General features: G+C 36.4%; 1 protein-coding gene across 1 annotated transcript in view; it reads left to right on the top strand.

Annotated features, from left to right (window-relative positions):
- Positions 1-25,409, top strand: part of GPR89A (G protein-coupled receptor 89A) — a 40,447-nt gene that overhangs the window by 6,896 nt on the left and 8,142 nt on the right. Inside the window, exons 2-10 of the mRNA XM_082833835.1 lie at positions 1,622-1,681; positions 3,102-3,205; positions 7,689-7,795; positions 8,950-9,051; positions 11,907-12,027; positions 12,674-12,754; positions 20,072-20,181; positions 22,103-22,191; positions 23,114-23,206. Of these exons, the coding sequence (XP_082689961.1) occupies positions 1,622-1,681; positions 3,102-3,205; positions 7,689-7,795; positions 8,950-9,051; positions 11,907-12,027; positions 12,674-12,754; positions 20,072-20,181; positions 22,103-22,191; positions 23,114-23,206 (867 nt within the window). The remainder of the gene's footprint in view (positions 1-1,621; positions 1,682-3,101; positions 3,206-7,688; positions 7,796-8,949; positions 9,052-11,906; positions 12,028-12,673; positions 12,755-20,071; positions 20,182-22,102; positions 22,192-23,113; positions 23,207-25,409) is intronic.

The raw sequence follows: 25,409 nt of genomic DNA, 5'->3' as shown, positions 1-25,409 counted from the left end.
TTCAAGAGGTAGTAATAATTAAGTTGCGATCTGTAGGATAAGTAGGGAGGGGACTGGAGAGAAGTTCCCATCAGAGGATAACATCTGCCAAGGTCTTGGTATGAAAGAATGTTGTATCTAAAGAAGCAAAAGCAGTTCCATGTGGCTGAAAATATGAATTTGGTGGGTAGGAGGGACACAACAAGAGGAGGAGGAGTCTGCTAAACCATGCTCAAAAGTTCACACTTGCTCCTAAAGTCAGTGGGAAGGCATAAAAGATTTTTTTTTCCTGAAATAATGCCATTTGCAGCAAAGTGGATGGGCCTGGAGATTATCATACTAAGTGAAGTAAGTCAGAAAGAGAAAGACAAATACCATATGATATCACTTATATGTGGAATCTAAAATATGATGCAAATGAACTTTTTTATGAAACAGAAACAGACTCACAGACATAGAAAACAAACTTATGGTTACCAAAGGGGAAAAGGGGTGGGGGAGGGATAAATTAGGAGTTTGGGATTAACAGATACAAACTACTATATATATAAAATAAACAACAAGGTCCTACTGGATAGCACAAGGAACCATATTCAATATTCTGTAATAAGCCATAATGGAAAAGAATATGAAAAAGAATATGTATATATATGTGTAACTGAACCATTTTGCTGTACACCAGAAACTAACACACCATTGTAAAGCAACTATAATTTTTAAAAAAAATGTTATTTTTCAATAAAGTTCCTAGCCAATATAAGAAGAAAAGAGGAGTTTTGTCAGAGTGTGTGTATGTAGAGAAAGTTCTATTTACCAGTGGAAAACAAATGAGCTTTAGAAAGCTGAACAGAGCTGTCATGTGGCTACTGTCTCTGATGCCAGCTTGAACCAAAACTGACAATGTGAGATCCTGCAATCTTTTGGCTTTATACTGAGATGGAAACCACTTTAGTGGATTAGGCAAGATGGTGGAGAATCAGAGAAAGGTCCATGAAGGAAAACATATAGAAAATATCACTCTGTCTACTACTTTCCTTTTTTTTTTTGCAGTACGTGGGCCTCTCACTGTTGTTTGCGGAGCACAGGCTCCGGACGCGCAGGCTCAGCGGCCATGGCTCACGGGCCTAGCCGCTCCGCGGCATGTGGGATCTTCCCGGACCGGGGCACGAACCCATGTCCCCTGCATCGGCAGGCGGACTCTCAACCACTGTGCCACCAGGGAAGCCCCACTACTTTCCTTTTTTAAAAAAAAGATCTTAAAAATAACTCCTTTTCCTTGAAGTTGTTTTGTTTTTCTAAATACTTGTAAGCAAGAATCATCTGTAAGAAGCAAGTTTCAGTGACTCCTTTTTTATTTGCTAATTTCTCTGGCTAATAAAATGACTATCATAAGATTACAGGAAAAATATATACTTTAATTTTTTGTCTAACTTAAACAAAGATAATTTCAAAAATTGAAGAGCCTTTCAACATCTAGTCCCAGTGTTGAGGACTTTAATAAGTAGATCTTATATGGGTGGATGTCGTCTTTAATCTCTGAAATAAGCTATTTAGTTAGGCGACCTTTTATCGTAAAATAGTCTGTAGAAGACATTTCTCAAAAGATTATGTATATTGACCTTCTATCTTCTTTCTCCCCCAGATATTTTTCTTTGGATTTGGGTGGCTTTTTTTCATGCGACAACTGTTTAAGGACTACGAGGTGAGAAGAGATCATTTTGATTATGCTAATATTATATGAATTTAGATTGTTTTAAATGAGACAAGAAAAATACCTCCATTAAAGAAAAATCATGTTCGAGAAAGACAAATATCATATGATATCACTTATATGTGAAATCTAAAGAAAATGATACAAGTGAACTTATTTACAAAACAGAAGTAGACTCACAGACGTAGAAAACAAACTCACGGTTACCAAAGGGGAAAGTGGAGGGTTGGGGGGGGTAAACTGGGAGTTTGGTTTTAACAGATATACACACTACTATATATAAAGTAGATAAACAACAAGGACCTACTGTAGAGCACAGGGAACTGTAGTCAGTATCTTGTAATAACCTATAATGGAAAGGAATCTGAAAACGTATATATATATATAAATATATATATATATCTGAATCAGCTGTACACATGAAACATTGTAAATCAGCTATACTTCAATTAAAAACAAAATGAATTATGCTTGAACTTCCATGACCTGTGATGTTCAAGAAAAAAAAAGAAAAATCACGTTTACTCCCAAGATGGGAAGTTTTTGCCACTATATAATTCTTAAATTGGAGAATATAATCAAGCTTAGTTGATTTTTTTTTTTCTTAGGCAAGTCGTGTATAGCCCAGGAGCAAGGATCAAGAAATATCATGCCTTAGTCATATCAGTATATATACCAATAGCAGATAGTTATTCTTTGGGAGACAATTTAACTTATAATGTCTCAGAAATGTGCTCATTCATTTGGTATCTGGCCTTCAGTGTTAATTACCAATTGTACATCCTAAGTTAATACCAAATTCTAAGGTTGGTTCGATTCGTATCTTAAGCCTTGAATTCAGAAACACAACAGCCTACGCTGGACATTTCCTAATTAATCTTTCTCATTTAGTAATAAGCTCAATGGTTATGGACTATCTGGGGTCATTTCTAGTATGTTCTCCATTAAACTTCCCCAGGGAGTTTGAGTTATTGTCTGAAATAGCCCAGAATTCCAGAGATTCTGTTCTGCTCAATACTTTAAGGCCTCCTAGGGAAGGTTCTAAAACTGGTCCAAGGTCTGCAGAATGTTGAAGTAACCCTTTTAGCACTAACCTGTATATATAAATCTGTATTTTTTTTTTGTCAGTGTGCATCAGGAATTCTAAATGCTACTTCTGACCCTGTCACTTCATCTTCTTGTGCTTTAAATTTTTCATCCACAGGAGGAGGATGATAATAGTGACCCATGAATTAGAAGTACTACTTACTTTCATCTATTCCTTTAGCTCCAGACTAGTTACTGTCATGGCCCTGTTTCTAATAACTTGAGAATTTCCTTAATATAAGTTTTCTGACTTGTAACCAGAAGGTTATCAACTCAATATTTCACATAAGGAAATGACTTTTAGTCTCTATTTGACTTTTAACAGGTGCGTCAGTATGTGGTACAGGTGATCTTCTCTGTGACTTTTGCATTTTCTTGCACCATGTTTGAGCTCATCATCTTTGAAATCTTAGGAGTATTGAATAGCAGGTGAGTAAGAGTACTAATTAGCTATCCTCTTAAAGAGACCTATGTTACTTTCTTTATGGTGCAAGATTTACTGGGATCCCATACCTGAAAAAATGTGTCTGATATGGGGTTAATATCCAAAGCATGTAAAGGACTCATATAACTCAATAGCAAGAAAACCAAATAATCCAATTTAAAAATGGGCAAAGGACCTGAATAGACATTTTTCCAAAGAAGATTTACAGGCCAACAGGTACATGAGAAAATGCTCAACATTACCAGTCATTAGGGAGATGCAAATTAAAATCACAATGAAAACAGTAAAACCACACCTCAGATCCGTTAGAGTGGCTACATCAAAAAGACAAAAGAGGGCTTCCCTGGTGGTACAGTGGTTAAGAATCCGCCTGCCAATGCAGGGGACACGGGTTTGAGCCCTGGTCTAGGAAGATCCCACATGCCATGGAGCAACTAAGCCAGTGCGCCACAACTACTGAGCCTGCGCTCTAGAGCCTGTGAGCCACAACTGATGAGCCTCCACGCCACAACTACTGAAGCCTGTGTGCCTAGAGCCCATGCTCCGCAACAAGAGAAGCCACTGCAATGAGAAGTCCAAGCACTGCAATGAAGAGTAGCCCCCTCTCACCACAACTAGAGAAAGCCCACACGCAGCAGCAAAGACCCAACACAGCCAAAATAAATAAATAAATAAATTTTTCAAAAAATTAAAAAAAGACAAAAGATAACAAATAGTGGTGTGGATGTGGAGAAAAGGGAACCCTTGTGCACTGCTGATGGGATTGTAAATTGATATAGCCACCATGGAAAACAGTGTGGAGGCTCCTCAAAAAACTGAAAATAGAACTACCATATGATCCAGCAATTCCACTTCTGGAAATATATCCAAAGGAAATTAAAACACTGACTCGAAAGAGTATCTGCACCCCATGTTCATAACAACATTATTTACAATAGCGAAGATATGGAAAAAACCTAAGTGTCCATCAAAGGATGAATGGATAAAGTGTGGAATGTATATACAATGGAATATTATTCAATCACAAAAAATGAAGAAATCCTACCATTTGTGATAACACGGATGGACCTTGAAGGCATTATGCTAAGTGAAATAAGTCAGACAGAGAAAGACAAATACTGTATGATTTCACTTATATGTGGAACCTAAAAACTAAGAACACCAAACTCATAGAAAAAGAGATCAGATTGGTAGTTGCGAGAGGCGGGGTGTTTGAGGAGGGGGAATTGGAGGAAGGTGGTCAAAAGGTACAAATTTCCAGTTATAAGGTAAGTTCTAGAACACTGCTGTGTGATATATAGGAAATTTAAGAGAGTAAATCCTAAGAGTTCTCAACACAAGGAGATTTTTTGTTTTGTATCTATACGAGAGAATGATGTTAACTAAATCTTTTGTAATAATTTCGCAGCATGTGTAAGTCAAACCATCATTCTAGACACCTTAAGCTTATACAGTGGTCTCTGTTAGTTATTTCTCAATTAAACTAGAAAATAAAATTTATTATCACAACCTGGAAGTTTTACTGATATCTAAGCAGAGGTCAGCAACCTTTCCTGTAAAGAGCCATATAGTAAATATTTTAGGCTTTGTGGGCCACACCGTTTCTACTGCAACTATTCAGCCCTGCTGTTGTAGAGCCAAAGCAGCCATAGGCAATATGTAGTCAAATGGGTGTGACTGTGTTCCAGTAACTTCATTTATAAAAACAGGTGCCTGGCTGGCCATAAGTAGTGATCTAAGTAGTGTAGAAAGGACTATGACTCAGATAGTCTAAAACCAAAATTATTGTTTTTGGTAGCTGATGTCCCCCAACTTTTGACTCATTTATAATTAACAATCCCATATAGTAAGACACCTCACTCAGTTACTTGGATTTATATTCCTCAAATAGCTTATCTTAAAGAGTATGGAAGTAGCATTGCTAAAATCTCGTTCTTCTTTAGGTGCTTTTTTGGAGGATTGGGTAGGCTGAGACATGTCTTCAGTTATACCTATTTTTTCATACTAACATTTGGCCCTACTATGTAACAGAATTATGGACCGTGATCATATATTATTACCTGTGCATTGACTATTCAGAATACTTTTCAAAGGAAAATCTTGGACCTGACCAAGAGTATTCTTTTGGCTCCTCTCTAAACAGAAGTGGTATAGCCTCCTATTCAAATATGTAGTCTTGTTGGTATCCTTAATTTTCTCAAGAGAATGTCATTTTACCCTCAGCTCAAATGACAGTTAAAATATATGGTTTGCTTTTAATTGGCAATATGGATTACACGTGCCATTTCAAACCCACTGCCTCCCAATATCTTTCAGAAACTTAGCTGAAATACTAAGTATGATTGCCTGGAGGATGTGCATATTGTTTGTTTCTCCATATGCTCAAAAGTGGATAATCCAGATGAGCAAAAGCTGTCAGTTTATCTAAACCAAATGGTATTGGCTCTCTGTAGGGTAGCCTTTACTGAATAGCTCTTTATTTTATGATTCCTGCCATCTACACTAACGAGTAAGCAGAAGAAATAGCCCTCTGAAACTCATCAGTGTTTCTCTTGAAAGGATGTTGTGAAGAACATTGTTAATTGCCCTCATATTTTCTTCTTTATGAAATCTTTGGAGAAATTTCAATATGATCGTGGTAATAATTCAGTAATAATAAATCAGTAGTAATTATGCTTACTTTATGTAATTTGTTTTTCTTACATACACTATGATTTATCTAACTGATCAATTTTTCTATTTTACATTGACTATTAGAAAACGTAAAGCTAAATTTATGACCCACCTGTAGCAATTTTCTAGAACTTTATGGTGAGCATTTTCATAATAACCATCAGGCCTGCCCTGATATTCTACCTATATTTTGCCACTGTTTTTCCTTCCTTTCTTATTTCCTTATAGTTTATTTCATCATACTGTATTTTATATGTACTCATAAACCACTTAACCACTTAACCTTTTTTGAAACAAGGCCTAGTTTTAAGTAAGTTTAAAATCAATAAACTTGACACCATCGAGAAAGTGAACAGATATCCCACAAATTGGAGAGAATTTTTGTAAATCATGAATCTGCTATGGGACTTCAATCTAGAATATATAAAGAACTCTTAGAACTCAATAATAAAAAGACAAATATCACAATTAAAAAATGGACAAAGGATCTGAATAGGCATATCTCCAAATAAGCTATGCAAATGGACAATAAACACCTGAAAAGATGCTCAACATCTTTAGCCATCAGGGAAATGCAAATCAAAACCACAATGTAATACCACTTGACACCCGCTAGGATGGCTATAACCAAAAAGACAATAACAAGTGTTGACAAGGCTGTGGAGAAATTGGAACCCTCATTTGCTATGGGTAAAAGGTAAATGATACAGCCACTTTGCAAAATAATGGCAGTCTTCAAAAAATTAAATATAGTTATTATATGACCCAGCAATTCCACTCCCTGGTAGATACCTAAAGAGAAATTAAAACATGTCTACACAAAAAACTCCTATATGAATATTTATAGCATTGCTATTTATAATAGCTAAAAAGTAGAACAACCCAAATGTTCACCAACTAATGAATGGATAAACAAGATATGGTATATTCATATAACAGTATGAATATTATTCAGCCATAAAAAGGAATGAAGTATCGATAGATGCTACACATTGTTGAACCTTGAAAACATTATGCTAAGTTAAAGAAGTCAGTCACAAAAGATCACATATTACATGATTCCACATACATGAGATGTCCAGAATATGTAAGTCCATAGAGACAGAGAGTATATTGGTGGTTTCCTAGGGCTGGGGAGGTTGAAAGGAAAGGGGAGTGATTGCTAATGGGTACTGGGTTTCATCATGGAGTGAGAAAAATGTTCTAAAATTGATTGTAGTGATGGTTGCACAATGATGTGACTATACTAAAAACCATTATATTGTACACTTTAAACATGTGAATTATGTCTCAATAAATTGTTATAAAAAGAAGCACTAAAATATTTTAATCAATAAGTAAAATATATTTTATAAGCAGTAGTAAAAGTGGTCATGCAAATCAGATGTTTATACTGAGTACAGAAGAAGTATTTATGTGTCTTTATAACACATATTAACATTTATTTTCTTTTAACTCATATTGAAATAGGACTCCCAGTGGTAAGTGAAACAAGTCATTCTACCAATAATATATATTGATAAATGTTATTATACATTGTCTATGAATATGACTAGAGCATTAACAGTCTCAATAAGTAAAATTCTTAGGAGGTTAAGATGGCCATATATACCTTTCAGAACTTTGTATTTTTTAATCTCTATAAATAAGCAGATAGTAACAACCTAGTTGACTAATTAGATGGGATATATTCAGTATTGAGTTCAAAGAGCAAGAGATCCTTTGGAAGACTAAAGAGAGTGAAAGTAGCTGCCCTCTTTCCCTCCTAGTGATATTCTTTGACATTTGTTTCAGCTCCCGTTATTTTCACTGGAAAATGAACCTGTGTGTAATTCTGTTGATCCTGGTTTTCATGGTGCCTTTTTACATTGGCTATTTTATTGTGAGCAACATCCGACTATGTGAGTATTTTACCCTCGTGTCAGCACATAAGATGAGTATTCTTAGGGATTGAGGGTGTAGAGAGTTTCATTTCTATATTACTTTCAGTAGCTACTGTTGTTTGAGGGCACCTCATACACAGCATCTTTAAAAGATTGGTACAAGGGGCTTCCCTCGTGGCACAGTGGTTGAGAGTCCGCCTGCCGATGCAGGGGACACGGGTTCGTGCCCCGGTCCGGGAAGATCCCACATGCCGCAGAGCGGCTAGGCCCGTGAGCCATGGCCGCTGAGCCTGTGCGTCTGGAGCCTGTGCTCCACAATGGGAGAGGCCACAACAGTGAGAGGCCCATGTACCGCAAAAAAAAGAAAAAAAAAAAAAGATTGGTACAAAATAAATAATGAATGATTAGGTTATTTGTCCTGCCACAGCTTTATTTGTTTCTACTATAATATCTTTCCTTTCATTTTTCCAATGCAGGGTACTATTTGTACTTTCTGATTTGTACTGGGAATTGTACAGAAAATGACCTTTTTCCCCCCTTTAACTGTCATTTTAAAAGACTTCTTGCATTCTTTTTCTTTAATTAATTTATTTATTTATTTATTTTTGGCTGCATTGGGTCTTCGTTGCTGCACGCAGGCTTTCTCTAGTTGCGGGGAGAGAGGGCTACTCTTTGTTGCGGTGCAGGGGCTTCTCATTGCGGTGGCTTCCCTTGTTGCAGAGCACAGACTCTAGGGCGCATGGGCTTCAGTAGCTGCAGCGCAAGGGCTCAGTAGTTGTGGCTCACGGGCTCTAGAGCACAGGCTCAGTAGTTGTGGCGCACAGCCTTAGTTGCTTCACAGCATGTGGGATCTTCCTGGACCAGGGCTCAAGCCCGTGTCTCCTGCATTGGCAGGCAGATTCTTAACCACTGCACCACCAGGGAAACCCAAGAATTCTTGCATTCTTAAAAACAAAGAAATGTCTCCCCTAACTCAACCCACATCTTAATTTCAGCCAAATTTCTCTTATGATGGTAAGAGGTTTAGAAAACAATTTCTAAAACTTATATTGTTCCATCATTTATTTGCCAAGTGAGCAAGCCAACCAAATATTAATTAGAATGATCCCATAAACTTATGTAGAGAAAGCTCTTTATCATATATCTATTTCACCTTGTCTCCTCTTTCTTAGTGCATAAACAGCGACTGCTTTTTTCCTGTCTTTTATGGTTGACCTTCATGTATTTCTTCTGGAAACTAGGAGATCCATTTCCCATTCTCAGCCCAAAACATGGTGAGTGTATATGTGGTGGGGAGAGGGAAAGTGTTGTTTATAATTTTCTAATTTGAAAAAAATCAATTTTGAGTTATAAATATCAAATATATATACACATAGTAAATATATAGTAAATATATAAACACATAGTTGCCAATTGTGATTATTATTATCACGGAGCAAACAGGTTGCTATGATAGAGAATAATGCAGATAAGGATATCAAATTTAATTCAAGGCCTTAGCGTCAACCTTTCTGAGGAGGTGGTATTCAAGCTGAGATTTAAAGGACAAGATCAAAGGTAGACCCAGCAGGAAGGCACAGGAAACATCATGTAAAGCCCTGAGGTAAAAAAAGACTGGTGTATTCAAGAGTGAGTAAGAGACAGAATGGAGACTAGTGGTATAGATTTTTTATTTGGGTGACTAGATAGCTGGTGATGTTATTTGCTGAGATAAGTAATACAGAAGAAGGAAGATAATTTTAGTTTGGAATATGTTGAATTTGATTTGCCTGTGTGCATCTAAGTGATATTCAGTAGGTAATTGGATACACAAGTCAGGAACTTAGGAAAAAGGTATAGATTTATCTGTCCTCTTGGAGATAATTTCAGGAATCTGAAAAGTTAGACGTCAGCTAAATGCCATTAGGTGAGACTGGGGAAACAGGCAAGATCACCCAAGGAAAATATATAGACAGAAATGAAAGAAGGAATTCTGGCCCATGCAGAGCAAAAAAAAAAGACCAAGGAAAAGCAAGTAGAGAAGGAAATGGGAAAACCAAGGGAAATTGTGGTATGAAAGCCAAGAAAGGAAAATAATTTTAAATAGGAATGATTCAATGTCATAAATGATTAAATAAAACAAGGATTGGAAAATGTAGTTGAATTTTGCAACCAGAAGAAAATTTGTGACCATGTTATAATAATGGCTAAGAGTCCAAGCTATAGAGCTAGACTGTTTGGGTTTTAATCCTGACTCTGCCCCTTGTTAGCTGTGTGGCCTTGACTAAGTTACTTGACCTCTCTGTGCCTCCATTTCCTCATCTGTAAAATGTGATATTCAATAATATCCACCTCATACGGTTGTTATGAGGATTAAATTAATTGTAAGTAGAATACTTAAAACAGTACCTGTTATATAACAGGTGCTTGGTGAGTGTTACCTATTCTATTGTCATTACAATTATTAACGAAAGTACTTTTCATTGGGTGAAGAAGAATGGGTTAAAAGCTGAATTGCAGCCAATTGAAGAATAAATGGAATTGAAAGAAGCTTGGCTATTAAGGGGTAGATAGAGAGGATTGGTAACTAGATGTAAACTCAAGACCAAGGACAGACTTTTTCTTAGGAAAGAGACTTGAAACTGAAAGGAAAGAACCAGCAAAGGAGGAAAGATTGAAGATACGAGAGATAAGAGGACAGGAAATGGAACAAGATTTTGGAGGAGGTGGAAGGGAAATTAGATCAAAAGCACAGGTAGAGAAGTCTTAGCTTCAGACACCATCTTGTTCTGAGGGGGGCAAGTTGGAAGGATGATTACAGATGTAAATATTTATAGTAGAATGAAGGTAGTTTATGTCTAATAACTTCTTTCTTATATAATAAGCACATTAGCTAAAAAGAACAGATTGGAAAAATGAGTTAAATAGTATCTGCTGAGGGGTAGGGGGAGAAATGGCTGACCAAGGGCGAGAAAAGGATTCCTTAGTAGTGTGTGATTTCTGTTAAGACTGGAGACCATACACCTGTAATGGCATCAGTGTCAGTATGCATTCTAGCAGTTTGGGGCAGCTCAGTCATGGGCACAGGGAAGGCAGAGTGTTAGACTGATCCAGAGTTGGGAGTTTGCAGGATCAGTGCTTCAGGAGAAGAGTAGAGGACTGAAAGTCCTGGAGAGAGAAGTTAAAGCAAACAAGCTTGGAGTCCAAGCTCAACAAAGAAGGAAATGGAAGGTTGGAGGAGGCAAAAGATTAGAGACCAGCAGTTATAATGACCTCTAAAATGGTGTAGTGGAAATACAGGCACAAGAGGACTCAAATATTGGAAGTTCAGCTTCAAAGCTAGTAGAATTCCTGAACGGCAGCTCTGGCCTTAGGCCTTAGGAGTGGTTGGCTGAAGTGATTCTATCCTAGAAATAGGAAGTGAAAACAAACTTAAACTAGTTTTTTCCTGTGACACTAAACTTCCTGAGTTATTCTTAGCATTGCTTTCTCTCATGTATCCCCAATACATCAACAATAGCATTTATTTTAACTACCAAGTTGATTTTCAGCCTTCTCAAATAATAGGAAACAATTGATAATTAGAATACAACTGAGTATCAAAAACTCACGTACTTACATTTGAATTACTCATTCTATAAATTCAGCCCATTTATTAGATGCATTATATGTGTATTGATGGCAAAAATGAATAAGACATAGGTAGGTAAAGAGCTTATGACATTAGGGGAAAATGTATAGATTGAAGTTAACTATAGTAAGAAGTAGTATCTGCTATTTATACTTTTCCAGCAGATTTGCTTTCCTAATTTTTTTGCCAAACCTTTTACTAAAAGTACTACCTTACTTTGTTAGAGTTCACACTACCTTGAATAAATAGACAATAAGTGTTACTTATAACTGTTGTTGTTATTATTATTTTACTATTACCATTACCCAAGAATAGAATGATTCTGGAAGCATTTGAGATAAGAAGAAAATCAATAGACATATTTATTAGAGAAAAATCTACATATTAATAATTAAAATTTAGCTTATGTAAGTTAGCTAAAAGTAATGGTTGCTGTTTTCAGTGATGTTTCCTTTTGCTGTGCAGGTGAAAGCCGTTTTACCTGTATCACCTGGCATTAATGTGCTTTGATATTTTTAGGGATCTTGTCCATAGAACAACTCATCAGCCGGGTAGGTGTGATTGGGGTGACTCTCATGGCTCTTCTTTCTGGATTTGGTGCTGTCAACTGCCCATACACTTACCTGTCCTACTTCCTCAGGTAACAAGAGTTTTGTCTCTTTTCTTTTTTCCCATTACTTATTGAATACATATGTCATATCGTGCCACCATCATTAATACTTAAATATTAGATCTATGACACTGCCTTTTTACTCTTCTCTGTCCTTATGGGCATTGACCTAGGAATCTTTCAAATAAATCTTATCACTTATATTACTTGCCCTTGTTATTTGTCCTACATTTATTTATTTTTAAAATGGCAATTTCAATCTGACCTTCTCCACCCCCTTTTCACCCCCACTTTTTAAAGACACATTTTTGTGGACAGCAATGTGAGCTAGTCTCAACTTCAGCAAATCAGTTCCTCCCAAAAGTAGAACAGTAGATGACAATGCCAAGTTAAAACTGTGCATACACGTATATCCTAAATGTCACTGGATCAAAGTTAAGCAAGTCTATAAGAGAGCTAGTTACCTTCCACTTCCCTGAGGCCCCAGAAGAATTAGCTATTAAAAAATGACAACAAAAACATTTTTGCTTATTATAGTTATTTTAATATTCCTCAGAAAAAATACAGTTCCTTGAATTATAGGGTAACAATTGAGGTTTATGTGTTTCTCCAGCTGCCTTGTATTATGCCCAGGGATGGAACCCAAAACTTTGCTAACAGCTTGTGCTTATTATAGGAATGTGACTGACACAGATATTGTAGCCCTGGAACGGCGACTACTCCAAACCATGGATATGATCATAAGCAAAAAGAAAAGGTAAGATATCAGCACATTAATGCTGTTAGAATTTCTCAACAAGGAAATTTGACATGAATTGGTGCTAACAGGGAATTTCATCTCATTTCATTTTTAAGGTAGGGAACCATCAAAGACTTAGTGTCTAATCTTATGTGAAAGAAAATTTTCAAATTCAACCTTAGTTCCTAACTTTAGATAAATTCTCCTGAGATAAATTTTAGAATAACTTTTATATTTGAAGGTATTCTACACTGGATGTTTTAAAAGTCTATTGTGCTGCATTTTTACAAACTTTTTCATGCCTTATTTCAACTTCCCTTTCTCCAACTACTGTAAAAAATCCTTCAAGTCTTCCAGCTATTGTTGTTGTTTTTATTATTTAAAAACTACTTTTAAAATGTATGTTTTCGAGGTGACATTTCTAGAAATCTGTATCACAGCGGGTAAAAGCATAGGCTCTAGATTCAGACTATCTGAATCTGAATCTTTGGCCTACAACTCACAGTGTGACTTTCAGCTAGTTGCTTTATTTCTTTATGTCTTGGTTTCCTTGTCTGTAAAATGGAAATAATAATAATGAGTTGACTAACATGTAGAGTTCTTAGAACAGTGAACTATACATAGCCAAGGAAAACTATCTAACCTATTAATAATCTCAGCAGGAGAATGATTTGGTTTTAATACTTTACCTTTATTTATTCATTCATATAGTCATTCACTTAATAATTATATAGAAAGCCTACTTTATGCGAGGCACTGTACTAAATGCTGAATACTACATAGAGATAGAATGATGAACGAGGTAATCAGTTCCTACCTTCATGAAGCTTATTGGTCTACTGTTTTTATTAGAGTTATTAGTACTCATATAAAAATGATGTCATAGAAGTTTTAAATTTCATGAGTGTTTTTCCATTTCATGTTTCTTCTTTCAACACTTTACTGTAGTAAGATACATAATCAAGTCAAAGCAGATTTAATATAAGAGAGAACAATAGACATTAGAATGATAAAGAGGTCCAGATTCACCAACTAATTATTTATCTCCATTTGTATACATCTTTACTAAGGGAGTGGAAGTAGATACACATGTGTATACATTTGTTTACTTATATATGTTTTGTTCACATTCATGCTCTACAGTTTATTTTACATGAATGAATATGAATGTAGATGTTTAGAATATAACAACAAGAGCAACATTGTTCAATATTAAAAGATACTTGTATAGGAACATACTATTTTGATTCCCATGATCATTCTCCCTTGTACTATATTTATTTTATTTATATAGAGAGATGACTATAAAGTCATGACCCATGTCATTGTGGATGTGCACTTTTAAGCCATTTCATCACTAGTCATGCTGAGGAATTGGCTCTGATCTATACATGTACCCCTATAGACCTTGTTAAGTCAGGGTCTGGGATGGTTTGTGGTCCTGCCGTAGGTCTTACTAATTTGAGTGGCTCTCAGAAGAATCAGCCTCCCAACTTAACCTAATTATCACAGTTCTTTACCCAGTGGAGCTAACAGGGCAGATAGACAGCTAACATGACAACACTGCGACCTTTGAGGTTCATACAATGTCCTTGCTATTTACCAAAATATTGAAAAAATGTTTCCAGAAACACTCGTAGCTGCAGAAGAGTAGTGACCAGAAAACATCTTTCAGTTTAACAGCAGAGGGCCCTAGTGAAATGACATACACGAAAAATAGTATCTGTTATGTACAGAAAAGTTAATGGTTGAAAATGGGGGCAGGAAAGAGGCATACTGTCTTCTCACTTGGAACACTGAATAGAGGATAAGGTTTATAGTATTTAGAAAATATTCATCAAAAACCTAGTTCAGATAGTATAAATATGCTGAGTTAGTAATCAAAGCCTTTCAGCTTTTTTCAGTTTGAGAGAATTAAGTGACCTGTTATTTTGGTTTATTTTTCTGTTGACTTAGATTTTAAAGCTTTTGTTTTGGAGATCTATGATATAACTGAAGTATAGTCTTTTTTCACAAACAATATTAGTTTTTAAATTGTAGTTTTGTAGAAGATAAAAAATACAGTTATGCAACTACACACCATGGTATGAGGAAAAGAACTTGAACTAGACAATCACTTTACAAGAAACTTGTTAAGTCATCTTGAGCAAATACTAAACTGTCTCAGTTTTCTCATTTGTAAAATGGTGGGGTTAACTAAAGGGTCTCTAGGATCCCTTTCAACCCACAAATTCTGAATTTATACTTTTTCACACAGCTTATGACACACAAAAACAAAAAACCTAGAGTACGTAGAGTATGTAAAAGTTAATGCAAGCTATTACTATGAGGAAAAACCTTATCTCTACCCTTGAATTAGAAACAGGAAAAATTGTTAAAAACAAATATTCAAAGGCAATGGAAAATGAACAGAGACAGGTAGAAATTTGAAGAGTGTCAGATAACTGCATGTTTGTGGTTTTCTTGCCTCGGAGTGCTCTTCAACCACTGCCCACTCAAGTATACAGATTGATAGAGTTCAAATCAGCAGAGTAACTGGAAAATTTAAAGGGAAAATTTTGAAAGCAAGAGAGATGCAGAAGGACTGAGATCTACAATCTACATATAAACTCTGCCCAAATCCCTGCCTCATCACTAAACTATGCATGTGTAGAGGAAATACCAGAGAGCTGAGAAGTAGGCAGAAACTAGAAAGGGGTCTACCCTTGAAAGACAGCATTGCCTCTTAATGAGATTTGCAAGTTTGTTGTGTCTTTGACTGAGTGCATTGTCTGAACAGTACGTAAGTTAGACATTGTTGGAGGACAGAAAGTGACAGGTATGTAAGTTAGACAAGTTGGATGACAGAAAGTGAAATTCTTACTTGGCTTGAGGTGTCAGAAGGTACAACTCAGGACTGGCAAAGCAATTAGAAATTTAGGAGGGATCCCTAGAAACAAAGGGACCACAGAGAGGGTAAGCAAGGCCTAAAATCTGATTATAAAATCTGCCCAAATTCTTTGTTGACCACTAACCTGCTCAGGCTCAGAGGAAACCACCAGAGTCAGGCTAAAGAAAGAGCCGCTAAGAGTTGAAAAGCTGAGCAGAAACGTTAGTTACTGCACACAGTAAGTATGACAGTTTCACATTTCAAGTCCAGGTAAATTAACTGCTTACTAGAACAAAAAAAGAGCAGTCCTCAGAAAAATAAAACAGATTCCAAAGCCACTAAAACATAATATCTACAATGTCAAGTTTTCAATCAGAACTTACTAGACATACAAAGAAACAGAACTGTGCAACCCGTATTCAAGATAAAAAGCAACCAATAGACACAACTCTAGGGGTGCCCAGATAACAGATTTAGCAAACAGACTTGAAAACAGCTATTATAAATACATTCAAAGAAATGAAGGAAGCATAATATTAATTAGTGAACAGAAAAGGAGTCTCAAAAGAGAAATAGAAACTATATTTTAAAAAAGAAACAAAAGAAAATTCAAACCTGAAAACTACAGTAACTGAAATGAAAATTTTACTATGTAGACTTAGCAGAATTGAGATGGCAGAAGAAAGAATCAGTGAACTTGAAGGCAGATCAATAGAAATTATTCAGTCTGAAGAATAGAGAAATCAAAGATGGAAGAAAAATGAACAAAATCTCAGGATGAAGCAATATCAAGCAGTCTAAATACTTGTAGCTGGAGTCCTAGAAGAAGGAGAAAGGGGCCAAAAAAGTACTTGAAAAAATAATGGCCAAAAGCCTTCCAAATTTGGCGGAAAACATTAATTTATAGATCCAAGAGGCTTAAGTAGGGGAACCACAAAACTACACCTAGGTTCATATAGTCAAATTGCTAAAAGATAAAGAAAAAATCTTGAAAGCATCAAGAGAAAAATGATAAATATAGGGGAACAACAAAAAAAGTAATGGTTGCTGAACAAGGTTGTAGAATACAAAGTAAACATACAAAAATTAATTGTATTTTTATATTACTAGAAATTAAAAATACAGTACAAATTACAGTCACTCAAAAAAAAAGAAATACTTAGGTATAAATCTAACACAGCACGTACAGGACTTATATGCTGAAAACTATGAAGTGCCGATGAAAGAAATCAAAGATCTAAATAGAGAAACATACCATGTTTAATAGATTGGAAGACTCAACGTAGTAAAGATGTTAATTCTCCCCACATTGATGTACACGTTTAATGTAAGTCATTTCAAAATCCCAGCAAGATTTTTTGTAGATACACACAAAATTATTCTAAAGTTTATATGGAGACACAAAAGTACTAGACACTTTTTCAAAATAGCTAAAACAATTTTGAAAAAGTAAAATGAACAGTATCAGTCTATCTGATTTCAAAACTTATTATACAGCTATAATCAAGGATTATATTGGCAGAGGTATAGACACATAGACCAATGGAGCAGAATAGAGGACTCAGACCAACAGAAAAATGCCCAACTAATTTGTTTACAAATTTGCAAAATCAATTCAGTGGAGGAAAGATAGCCTTTTCAACAAATGGTGCTTGAACAATTGGACATCCATAGATTTTTTTTAAATGAATCTCAGTGTAAGTCTCACACCTTATACAAAAATTAATTCAAAATGTAAAACTATAAAACTTGGTAGAAAATAGGAGAAATATTTGAAATCTAGGGCTACACAAGAGTTCTTAGACTTGGCACCAAAAGCACAATTTATAAAAGGAAAAATTGATAAATTGGACTTCATCAAAATGAAAAAATTTCACTCTGTGAAAAACCCTGCTAAGAGGATGAAAAGAAAAATTACAGACTGGGAGAGAGTATTTGCAAACCACATATCTGAGAAAGAACTAACTTTCACAAGTTAGAGAAAAAAAAAAAAACAGTCCAGTTAGAAGTTGGGCAAAAGACCTGCACAGACACTCACTGTACACGTTGTATAAATGGCAATTAAGCACATGAAAAGGCTTTTTAACATCATTAGCCGTTAGAGGAATGCAATTAAAACTATGAGCTATTACTACATACCTATTAGAATGACAAAAATAAAAATTAGTGACAACAACAAATGCTAGTAAGGATGCAGAGAAACTGGATCACTCATACATTGCTGGTTAGAATGTGGAATAGTATAGTAACTCTGGAACACAGTTTAGCAGTTTCTTAAAAAAACTAAACATGCAACTATTACACAACATAGCAATTGCACTCCTGGGTACTTTTTCCAGAGGAATGAAGACTTATCTTCACACAAAAATTTGTACCTTAATGTTTATAGCAGTTTTATTCATATTAGCCAGAAATGGAAATAATCCAGATATCCTTTAATGGAGAAATAGTTAAAGTGTGGTTTATCCATACCACAGAATACTGCTGAGTGATAAGAAGTTATGAACTACTGATAGATGCAACAACCTGTATGAATCTCCAGAAAATTATGCTGAGTAAAAAAGCCAATTCACAAAGGGTGCATATGGTATGATTCTATTTATATAACATTTTTTAAATGACAAAATGGAAGTGGAAACAGATTCGTGGTTGCCAGGGGTTAAAGAAGGCCTGGGGGTGGGAGGAGGGAAGTGGGCTATACAAGGGCAACATGAGGAATCCTTGTAGTAATGGAAATGTTCTGTATTTTGACTCTGTAAGTGTCAGTATCCTGGTTGTGATATTGTACCCACAAGATTTCCATTGGGGAAAGGTGGGTAAAGGGTACATGGTATCTCTGTATTTTTTTTATAACCCCATGTGGATTTACAGTTATCTCAAAAGAAAATGTTTAATTAAAAAAGTAATTGCTGACTTCCAACCAGAAGCGATGGATACCAGAAAACAGTAGAATGGAGTATTTAAACCATAGTAGACATTTTTCAGCTTCTTTACGTGCAAACTACTACCAAGTAGTACTTCTTCTAGTGATTACCTCTTTGCCTGTTGTGGGGCCACAATGCAGTGTCTGTCATCTTTACATGTTCAAGAGGTTCCACTCCACAGCCAGTCATTATGTTTATTGTATTATAGACATTGAAACTAAGGACAACAGAAATGCGCTTCTGTGCGCCCTATCTCCCTCTGCCTTCCTTTAATTCAGCATGGTAGGTTGATGTAAATGAGTGGGATAGAACCTCTTCCCTTTTGCTCCAGCTTTCCCAACTATGAAAATAGGAAAACTAAGACTTATGAGTCTCGCCAAGTCAAAATCTCCCTAGGCCTGAGCCTCTTCTTGGCTGTTCTGCATCTTCCAATAATGCTGAGTTACGGCGCACATGCGTAATTAAAGGAAAACGCAGAAGGAGCTAATACAACTTGGGAGCTATATTCCATTTACTCAGTATTCTGGTAAAGGTCATTTTAAGGAGGAAACAATTACGTCAGTGTGGCTAACACACTTAATATTCTTTATTGTTAATATCATTTTAGCCAATGGCTTAAAGAATTTAGCCCACAAAAATACCATTTGGTATTTGGTACCATTGGTTCCATTTGTATTGGTCCTAACCATGAATACCAATGCTGCTTCTTTATCCTTACCACTTCTATCTCTTGTCATCCTTTTGAGGTTAACCTTGAGTTAAAGTTTTCTTTAGTTCTACAACTCTTTTTATTAGACTCATTCTGGTTTACTTTAAGCCTGTGGGTCTTGGCCTATTGTACTCTTCAAGAAGCCATTTATGCACAAATGCTCTATTTTTCCTCACAAGGACCCTATTCTATGTGGTGGGCTGGAACATGCCAGCAGCCACCACTGAGGCGGTAGGTCCTTCCACGGACTGACAGGACAAGAGGAAGGACAAGTTTTCCATTGATTTATTCGGTAGTAGGGGGAGACTGTCATTAAAGGGAGAATGGTGTTTTAGAAGAGGCCAGGTTTATGTGATTTTCCGAGGTTTTTGTTTGTTTGTTTGTTTTTCTTTTGTCTGCTTTTAAAAAGGAAAGAAAAAAACATTTATTGAGTTCCTGCCCTGCACCTGATCCTTTAGCTAGGCATGTTAGCTATTGTTTTATTTTGTTTTTAAATGATAATGGTAATAATTAAATATATTATTTCATTGATCTTCACAATCATCCAGAGATGAGGAAATGAAAACTCTAAGGTCTCACAGTTTCCAAGTTGTAGAGGCAGTCCTCAAAGTTATTGCCTACTCCAATTCTGTGCTCCTTCACCTGTTCCACATTCCTTCTGGGAGTGTATGCTTTTCCCTCAGTTGTAAGCAGTGGAAAATTGGGACTCCAGAATTTGAATCCTTCCCTGAACAGCTCAGCAAATGAAAGGAGCAGTTATGAGACTGGAAAGCAGATGAGAATGGAGTACAAGGGTCCATGCTTCCTTGCTGAGGTTTTATATTTTATTTCAGGATGGCAATGACACGGAGGACTATATTCCAGAAGGGGGAGGTGCATAACAAACCATCAGGATTCTGGGGAATGATAAAGAGTGTTACCACTTCAGCACCAGGAAGTGAAAGTATCCTTTATCCCTCTGCTTGATTCTTTTTCTCAACTCTGGACCAAGGGCAGAAGAAAAAATAGTATTGGGATATTCTCTTCTAAGATACCTGACTGCAACAGAGTTCAGCTGGCCAGGGCTGGGCTTAGGAAATACAATGTGTACAGTCATCTTTCCAACAGCCATAGAAGATCATAAAATAATAAAACCATTGTCTTTGAACTGAAGGGGTCCTAACATGTCAGTCTTTCCATTTTACAGATGAGAAAATAGACCCAGAGAAGTTGTCACACAGTGGCTTGTGGCAAAGATAAGACCAGAACTGTGGTCTCCTCAGTTCTTTCCACTACACTATTGTATTTCCCACCTCTGAAACACCACCACAAAACAATGCCTCCCCCAGATGGATGGTTTGTATATGAGATTGTAAGGGCCCATTTCTAAAGCAGTCAGTTTTAGAAACAAACAAATTTTAAGCAGCTCTGTATCTCCAGTGACTTTTTGGTTTAAAGAATCAAGGAGTTTGGGATAATGGACTTGTCTTGGCCCAGCTGGTTGCAGTGTTAAACTGATTCCCAAATTGAGTAACCAGATCTCTTTGTGGCTACCAGGTTATTAAGCTGGAATTTGGGGTGGGGGACTAGAGGTAAAATAGCATATTCCTGCTTCATTCTCTGGCCTGAGGAAGAACAGATTCCCCTGTGCCTCAATTGGAGAAAAAGAATGTAACCTATTCTTGCTATAAATTATGATATATCTTTCTGGTGTGAAATGCAGGTAAGAATTGGAAAAAGAAAAAGAAAAAAAAGTAGGATGACCACAGGAGAGAGAAAAAAAAGATGACTTTAAATTCATTTCTCGTCTCCTATTTCCAGCAGAGTGCTAAGGGATAAAATGATGAGCAGAGGATAGCCTCTCTCCTCAAGGAGCTTACTGCCTAATCATGGAAGAGCCAAACGTGTAACTCATTAAACCGCATTATTCAGTGGCCTGGACCATGCCAACAGCAGCCAGTACTGAGGAAGGAGCTGAAGGGCATTTGCTGATTTGGGTAATAGTGGAAAACTCACAGAGAGGAGGGAGGATTTGGATTAAAGCCAATGCTTCTGTTTTAGAAAGGGCTGTCTTTACTATTTTTATTACTTAAAAATTCATAAAAGCCAAAGTTTAGGTTTAAGCTATCTTAGCAACACTAAATCAAGTCAAAAAAGTATCAGGATTATTTAAGATCTCTGAGTCCTTTCCTAAATGGAGAGGATAATCACACGACCTCACTGAGTTCTTCGAAAGTGGCATAGCGTAATGGAAAGAGCAGGCCTTGGAGTAAGGCAGATCTGACTTTGCTTCCATGCCTATCAGCTGTGTGACTTTGAGCAAGTTATTTGACTCTCTGAGCTTTACTTTCCTTATCTGCAAAATGGATAATAACACCTATCTCATGGGATTGTTGTAAATAATAGAAGATAATATCGTAAAGAACTAAAGAAGGTAATGTCTATAAATCCCAGCCTGTATTAGAACTCAGTAAACATTAGTTCCCTTCCCTAACATTGTATTTATTCAGATATTTCAGGAGAAAACTTTGCTATATTATAGGTGTTTTTCATACTATGTAACCTTTTGAGATTCCAAAGATTACATTTGACTTTAACTAGATAAAGCAAAAATAAACAGAACCATCTCTCTGAGCCACTTGAGCTAGTGAGAAACTGAGTGGTAGGTGTTTGGTGGTGACGCTCTTGATGGAAAAGCTTTTATACACCTGTGTCTGAGGTTGGAAAAATTGTTCTAAAGTAGTACTGCTGGCTATAAGCAGGAAATTGAAACTATGGGCAGTTCCTAGGACCCACTGTAGAAGAAACCAAAAGCATATGCTTTCTTTATTGCTGTTCCTTGAAACTTCTATGTGATTTAAACCTTGATGCCCATTTTGTGCCAGATCTTACTCTTATTCAACAGGAAGTGGATGCTTTGGAAGAACTAAGCAGACAGCTTTTTCTGGAAACGGCTGATCTATATGCTACCAAGGTACAGAGCAAGGAAACTGAATTGTGGTTTTTACTAATATGATAGAAGAGAGAACAAGACTAAATAACTTTTTAGCATCCTCTATGGCCAAGCCATGTAAGAGGCACCTCATAGCTTCAATATCAGCCACGAAGCACTGATGGCTGCACTCTTTGTGACATTGCTCCTACCAGTAGCAAAACCCTTAATGGAACACTCTCAAAAATAGAAATTAGTGGGATAGTCAGAAGAGGCTTTTAGTCATCTAGGAAGGTGGCACACACCACTTCCTACTGATGATCCAGGATCAAGAGGGTAGCTCCTATGGTAGCTCCTCTGTTTTTTGTTCTCTTGCAAGTTAATAATAGTGTAAGAGCAGTAAGACACCCATCTGCCATGGTCTAGCCCTATTTTAAAGGATCCAGATCAAGAAGGGACCTAACTACAAGAAGTAACTTTCCTTTGTACACCTAAAATGCAATGTAATTTAAATATGCAAAATCTAGTTAAGGTTGTTCAAACTATTTTAATCCTTTTTGAGGATTACTTCACAGGAATAGCCATGTAGGATAGAGGTGAACATAGGCTTTGAAGACAGATAGACCTGAGCCTAACTTCCCTTACTCACTAGCTCTGCAACCTTAAGCAAGTTATTTAACCTCTCTAAGCCTCTGTTTTCTCATCTGTAAAATTAAAGAGAACATATAAGAGTTGTTATGAAGATTAAAGTAGATAATGCATGTAAGGTGTTTATCCTAATTTCTGGCTTAAAGTAATCATTCAATAAATTTTTCCCACTACTACTATTACTGTTATTTTAATATTATTATCATGTGTGGTTTTAATTCTTAGCCTGAACAGTGATTCATAGAGGCAGGAATTTTGTGGAATATAAATGTAATTTTGCTGAGCCTAACCATGTTTTGTGTTTGTTTTCCCTCAGGAGAGAATAGAATACTCCAAAACTTTCAAGGGGAAATATTTTAATTTTCTGGGTTACTTTTTCTCTATTTACTGTGTTTGGAAAATTTTCATGGTAAGTATTTTATTTTTAATTGTCAGGATTTAGGTGATTTTCCCTGGTAATGGCAGAGACAGAAAATTGAGTTCGGTTGAGGCATTGAACTAAACTCCAAATCCAGTTGAGTCAATAGAAAATGTGATCTTTCACATCTCTGAGCCTCATTTTTTCATCCTCTCCTTTTTGGGTCACCTAGAAGATGGAGGTTGCATTTTTCTTCTGTCAGAAATCATGAATAAGTTCTTAGATTATGAAATATATGAAGAGTGAATATTGAAGTTTCTTATTTTACACCCTGCTTTCCATATTACGCATGAGTACGTGATTGTATATAACGCAATTCCTACCTTCAGCTCAGAATAGAAACCACCTGTCCTTTTTAATAATCTGTATATACCCAAAAAAGTAAATTCTAAAACATATTTCTACAGATAAATTCATCTTCTCTGCTTACAGCTCTTACTCTTTTGTGGCTCTCCCTTAACGCTCTATTCTTTATGTGCATTTTATGTACTGCATTATTTGTCTTTACTTGTGACTCATCTGCAGGTATTAATGGATTTCAGTGTGATTATAGAAAAGGCTGATTTGACGTTCTAGTTCGGTGACTTTCCCACTGGGGCTGTGCTTGCACAAAGAGGAGCTTTGTCAGCTTGTTAGTTAATTTTGATCAGTGTAGATGAATGGAGGATTCTGGATTTAACAGATCTAATGTTATAATAAATTGATGCTAATACCCATCCAGATGACATTTTTAAATCTTGATTCATTCAATGGGAGAGGATAAATGAAGATAGTGTATTCAATTAACTAAGCTACTAAAGGCTTTTCCTGAGATGCAGCCTTTAGGAGAGCATAACATTTTTAACAGCTTTATTGAGATGTAATTGACATTCAACAAACTGTACATATTTAAAGTATACAATTTGGTAAATTTTGATATATATATATATATATATATATATATATATATATATATATATATATATATATATACCTGTGCAACAGTCATCACCACAATCAGGATAGAGAACACATCCATCATCACTTCCAAAAGTTTCCTCAGGCCCCTTTGTAATGCCTCTCTATTACTTTTTTTTTTTTTTCTTTTGCGGTACGCAGGCCTCTCACTGTTGGGGCCTCTGCCGTTGCGGAGCACAGGCTCCAGATGCACAGGCTCAGCGGCCATGGCTTATGGGCCCAGCCGCTCCGCGGCATGTGGGATCTTCCCGGACCGGGGCACAAACCCGTGTGCCCTGCATCGGCAGGCGGACTCTCAACCACTGCGCCACCAGGGAAGCCCTCTATTCCTTTTTATTGATGAGTAGTGTTCCATTGTATGGATGTGCCACAATTTGTTTATCTGTTCGCCTGCTGATCGATATTTGTTTGTTTTCAATTTGGGGATATTACAATAAAGCTGCTGTGAACATTTATGTACAAGTCTGTATTTGGACATATGCTCTCTTTTCTCTTGGGAGAAAGCATTTAAGTGTAGAATGGCTGGATCATATGGCAGATGTATGTTTGACTTTTGAAGAAACAGCCAAACTTTTCCAAAGAGGTTGCACCATTTTATATTCCCACCTGCAGTGTTTGAGGGTTTCAGTTATTCCACATCCTCACCAACATTGTGTAGTCAGTCTTTTTAATCTTAGATGTTTTAATAAGTATGAGGTGGTATTGAATCATTTTAATTTGCATTTTCCTAATGTCTAATGATGTTGAACAACTTTTTATGTGCCTTTTTGCCACCTGTATATCCTCTCTGGCAATGTATATATTCAAATTTTTTTGTCAATTTTTTAATTAGGTTGTTTTCTTTTTATTGGGTTTGAGAGTTTTTCAATATAGTCTGGAAGCCTTTTATCAAATATGTGATTTTCAGATATTTTCTCCCAGTCAGTGACTTGGCTTTTCATTCTCTTAGCAGTATCTTTCGAAAACCAGAAATTCTTCACTTTGATGAAGTCCTATTTATCTTTTTTTTCCTACTATGGATTATGCTTTTGGTGTTGTATCTAAGAAATCTTTGTCTAGGGCTTCCCTGGTGGCGCAGTGGTTGAGAGTCTGCCTGCCGATGCAGGGGACACAGGTTCGTGCCCTGGTCCGGGAAGATCCCACATGCCACGGAGCGGCTGGGCCCGTGAGCCATGGCTGCTGAGCCTGCACGTCTGGAGCCTGTACTCCGCAACAGGAGAGGCCGCAACAGTGAGAG

This window comes from Leucopleurus acutus (assembly GCF_964270905.1).
Source record: "Leucopleurus acutus genome assembly, chromosome: 2".
Taxonomy (NCBI): Eukaryota; Metazoa; Chordata; class Mammalia; order Artiodactyla; family Delphinidae; genus Leucopleurus; species Leucopleurus acutus.
Note: the sequence above shows the minus strand (reverse complement) of the source record. Positions and strands in the feature narration are given on the sequence as shown.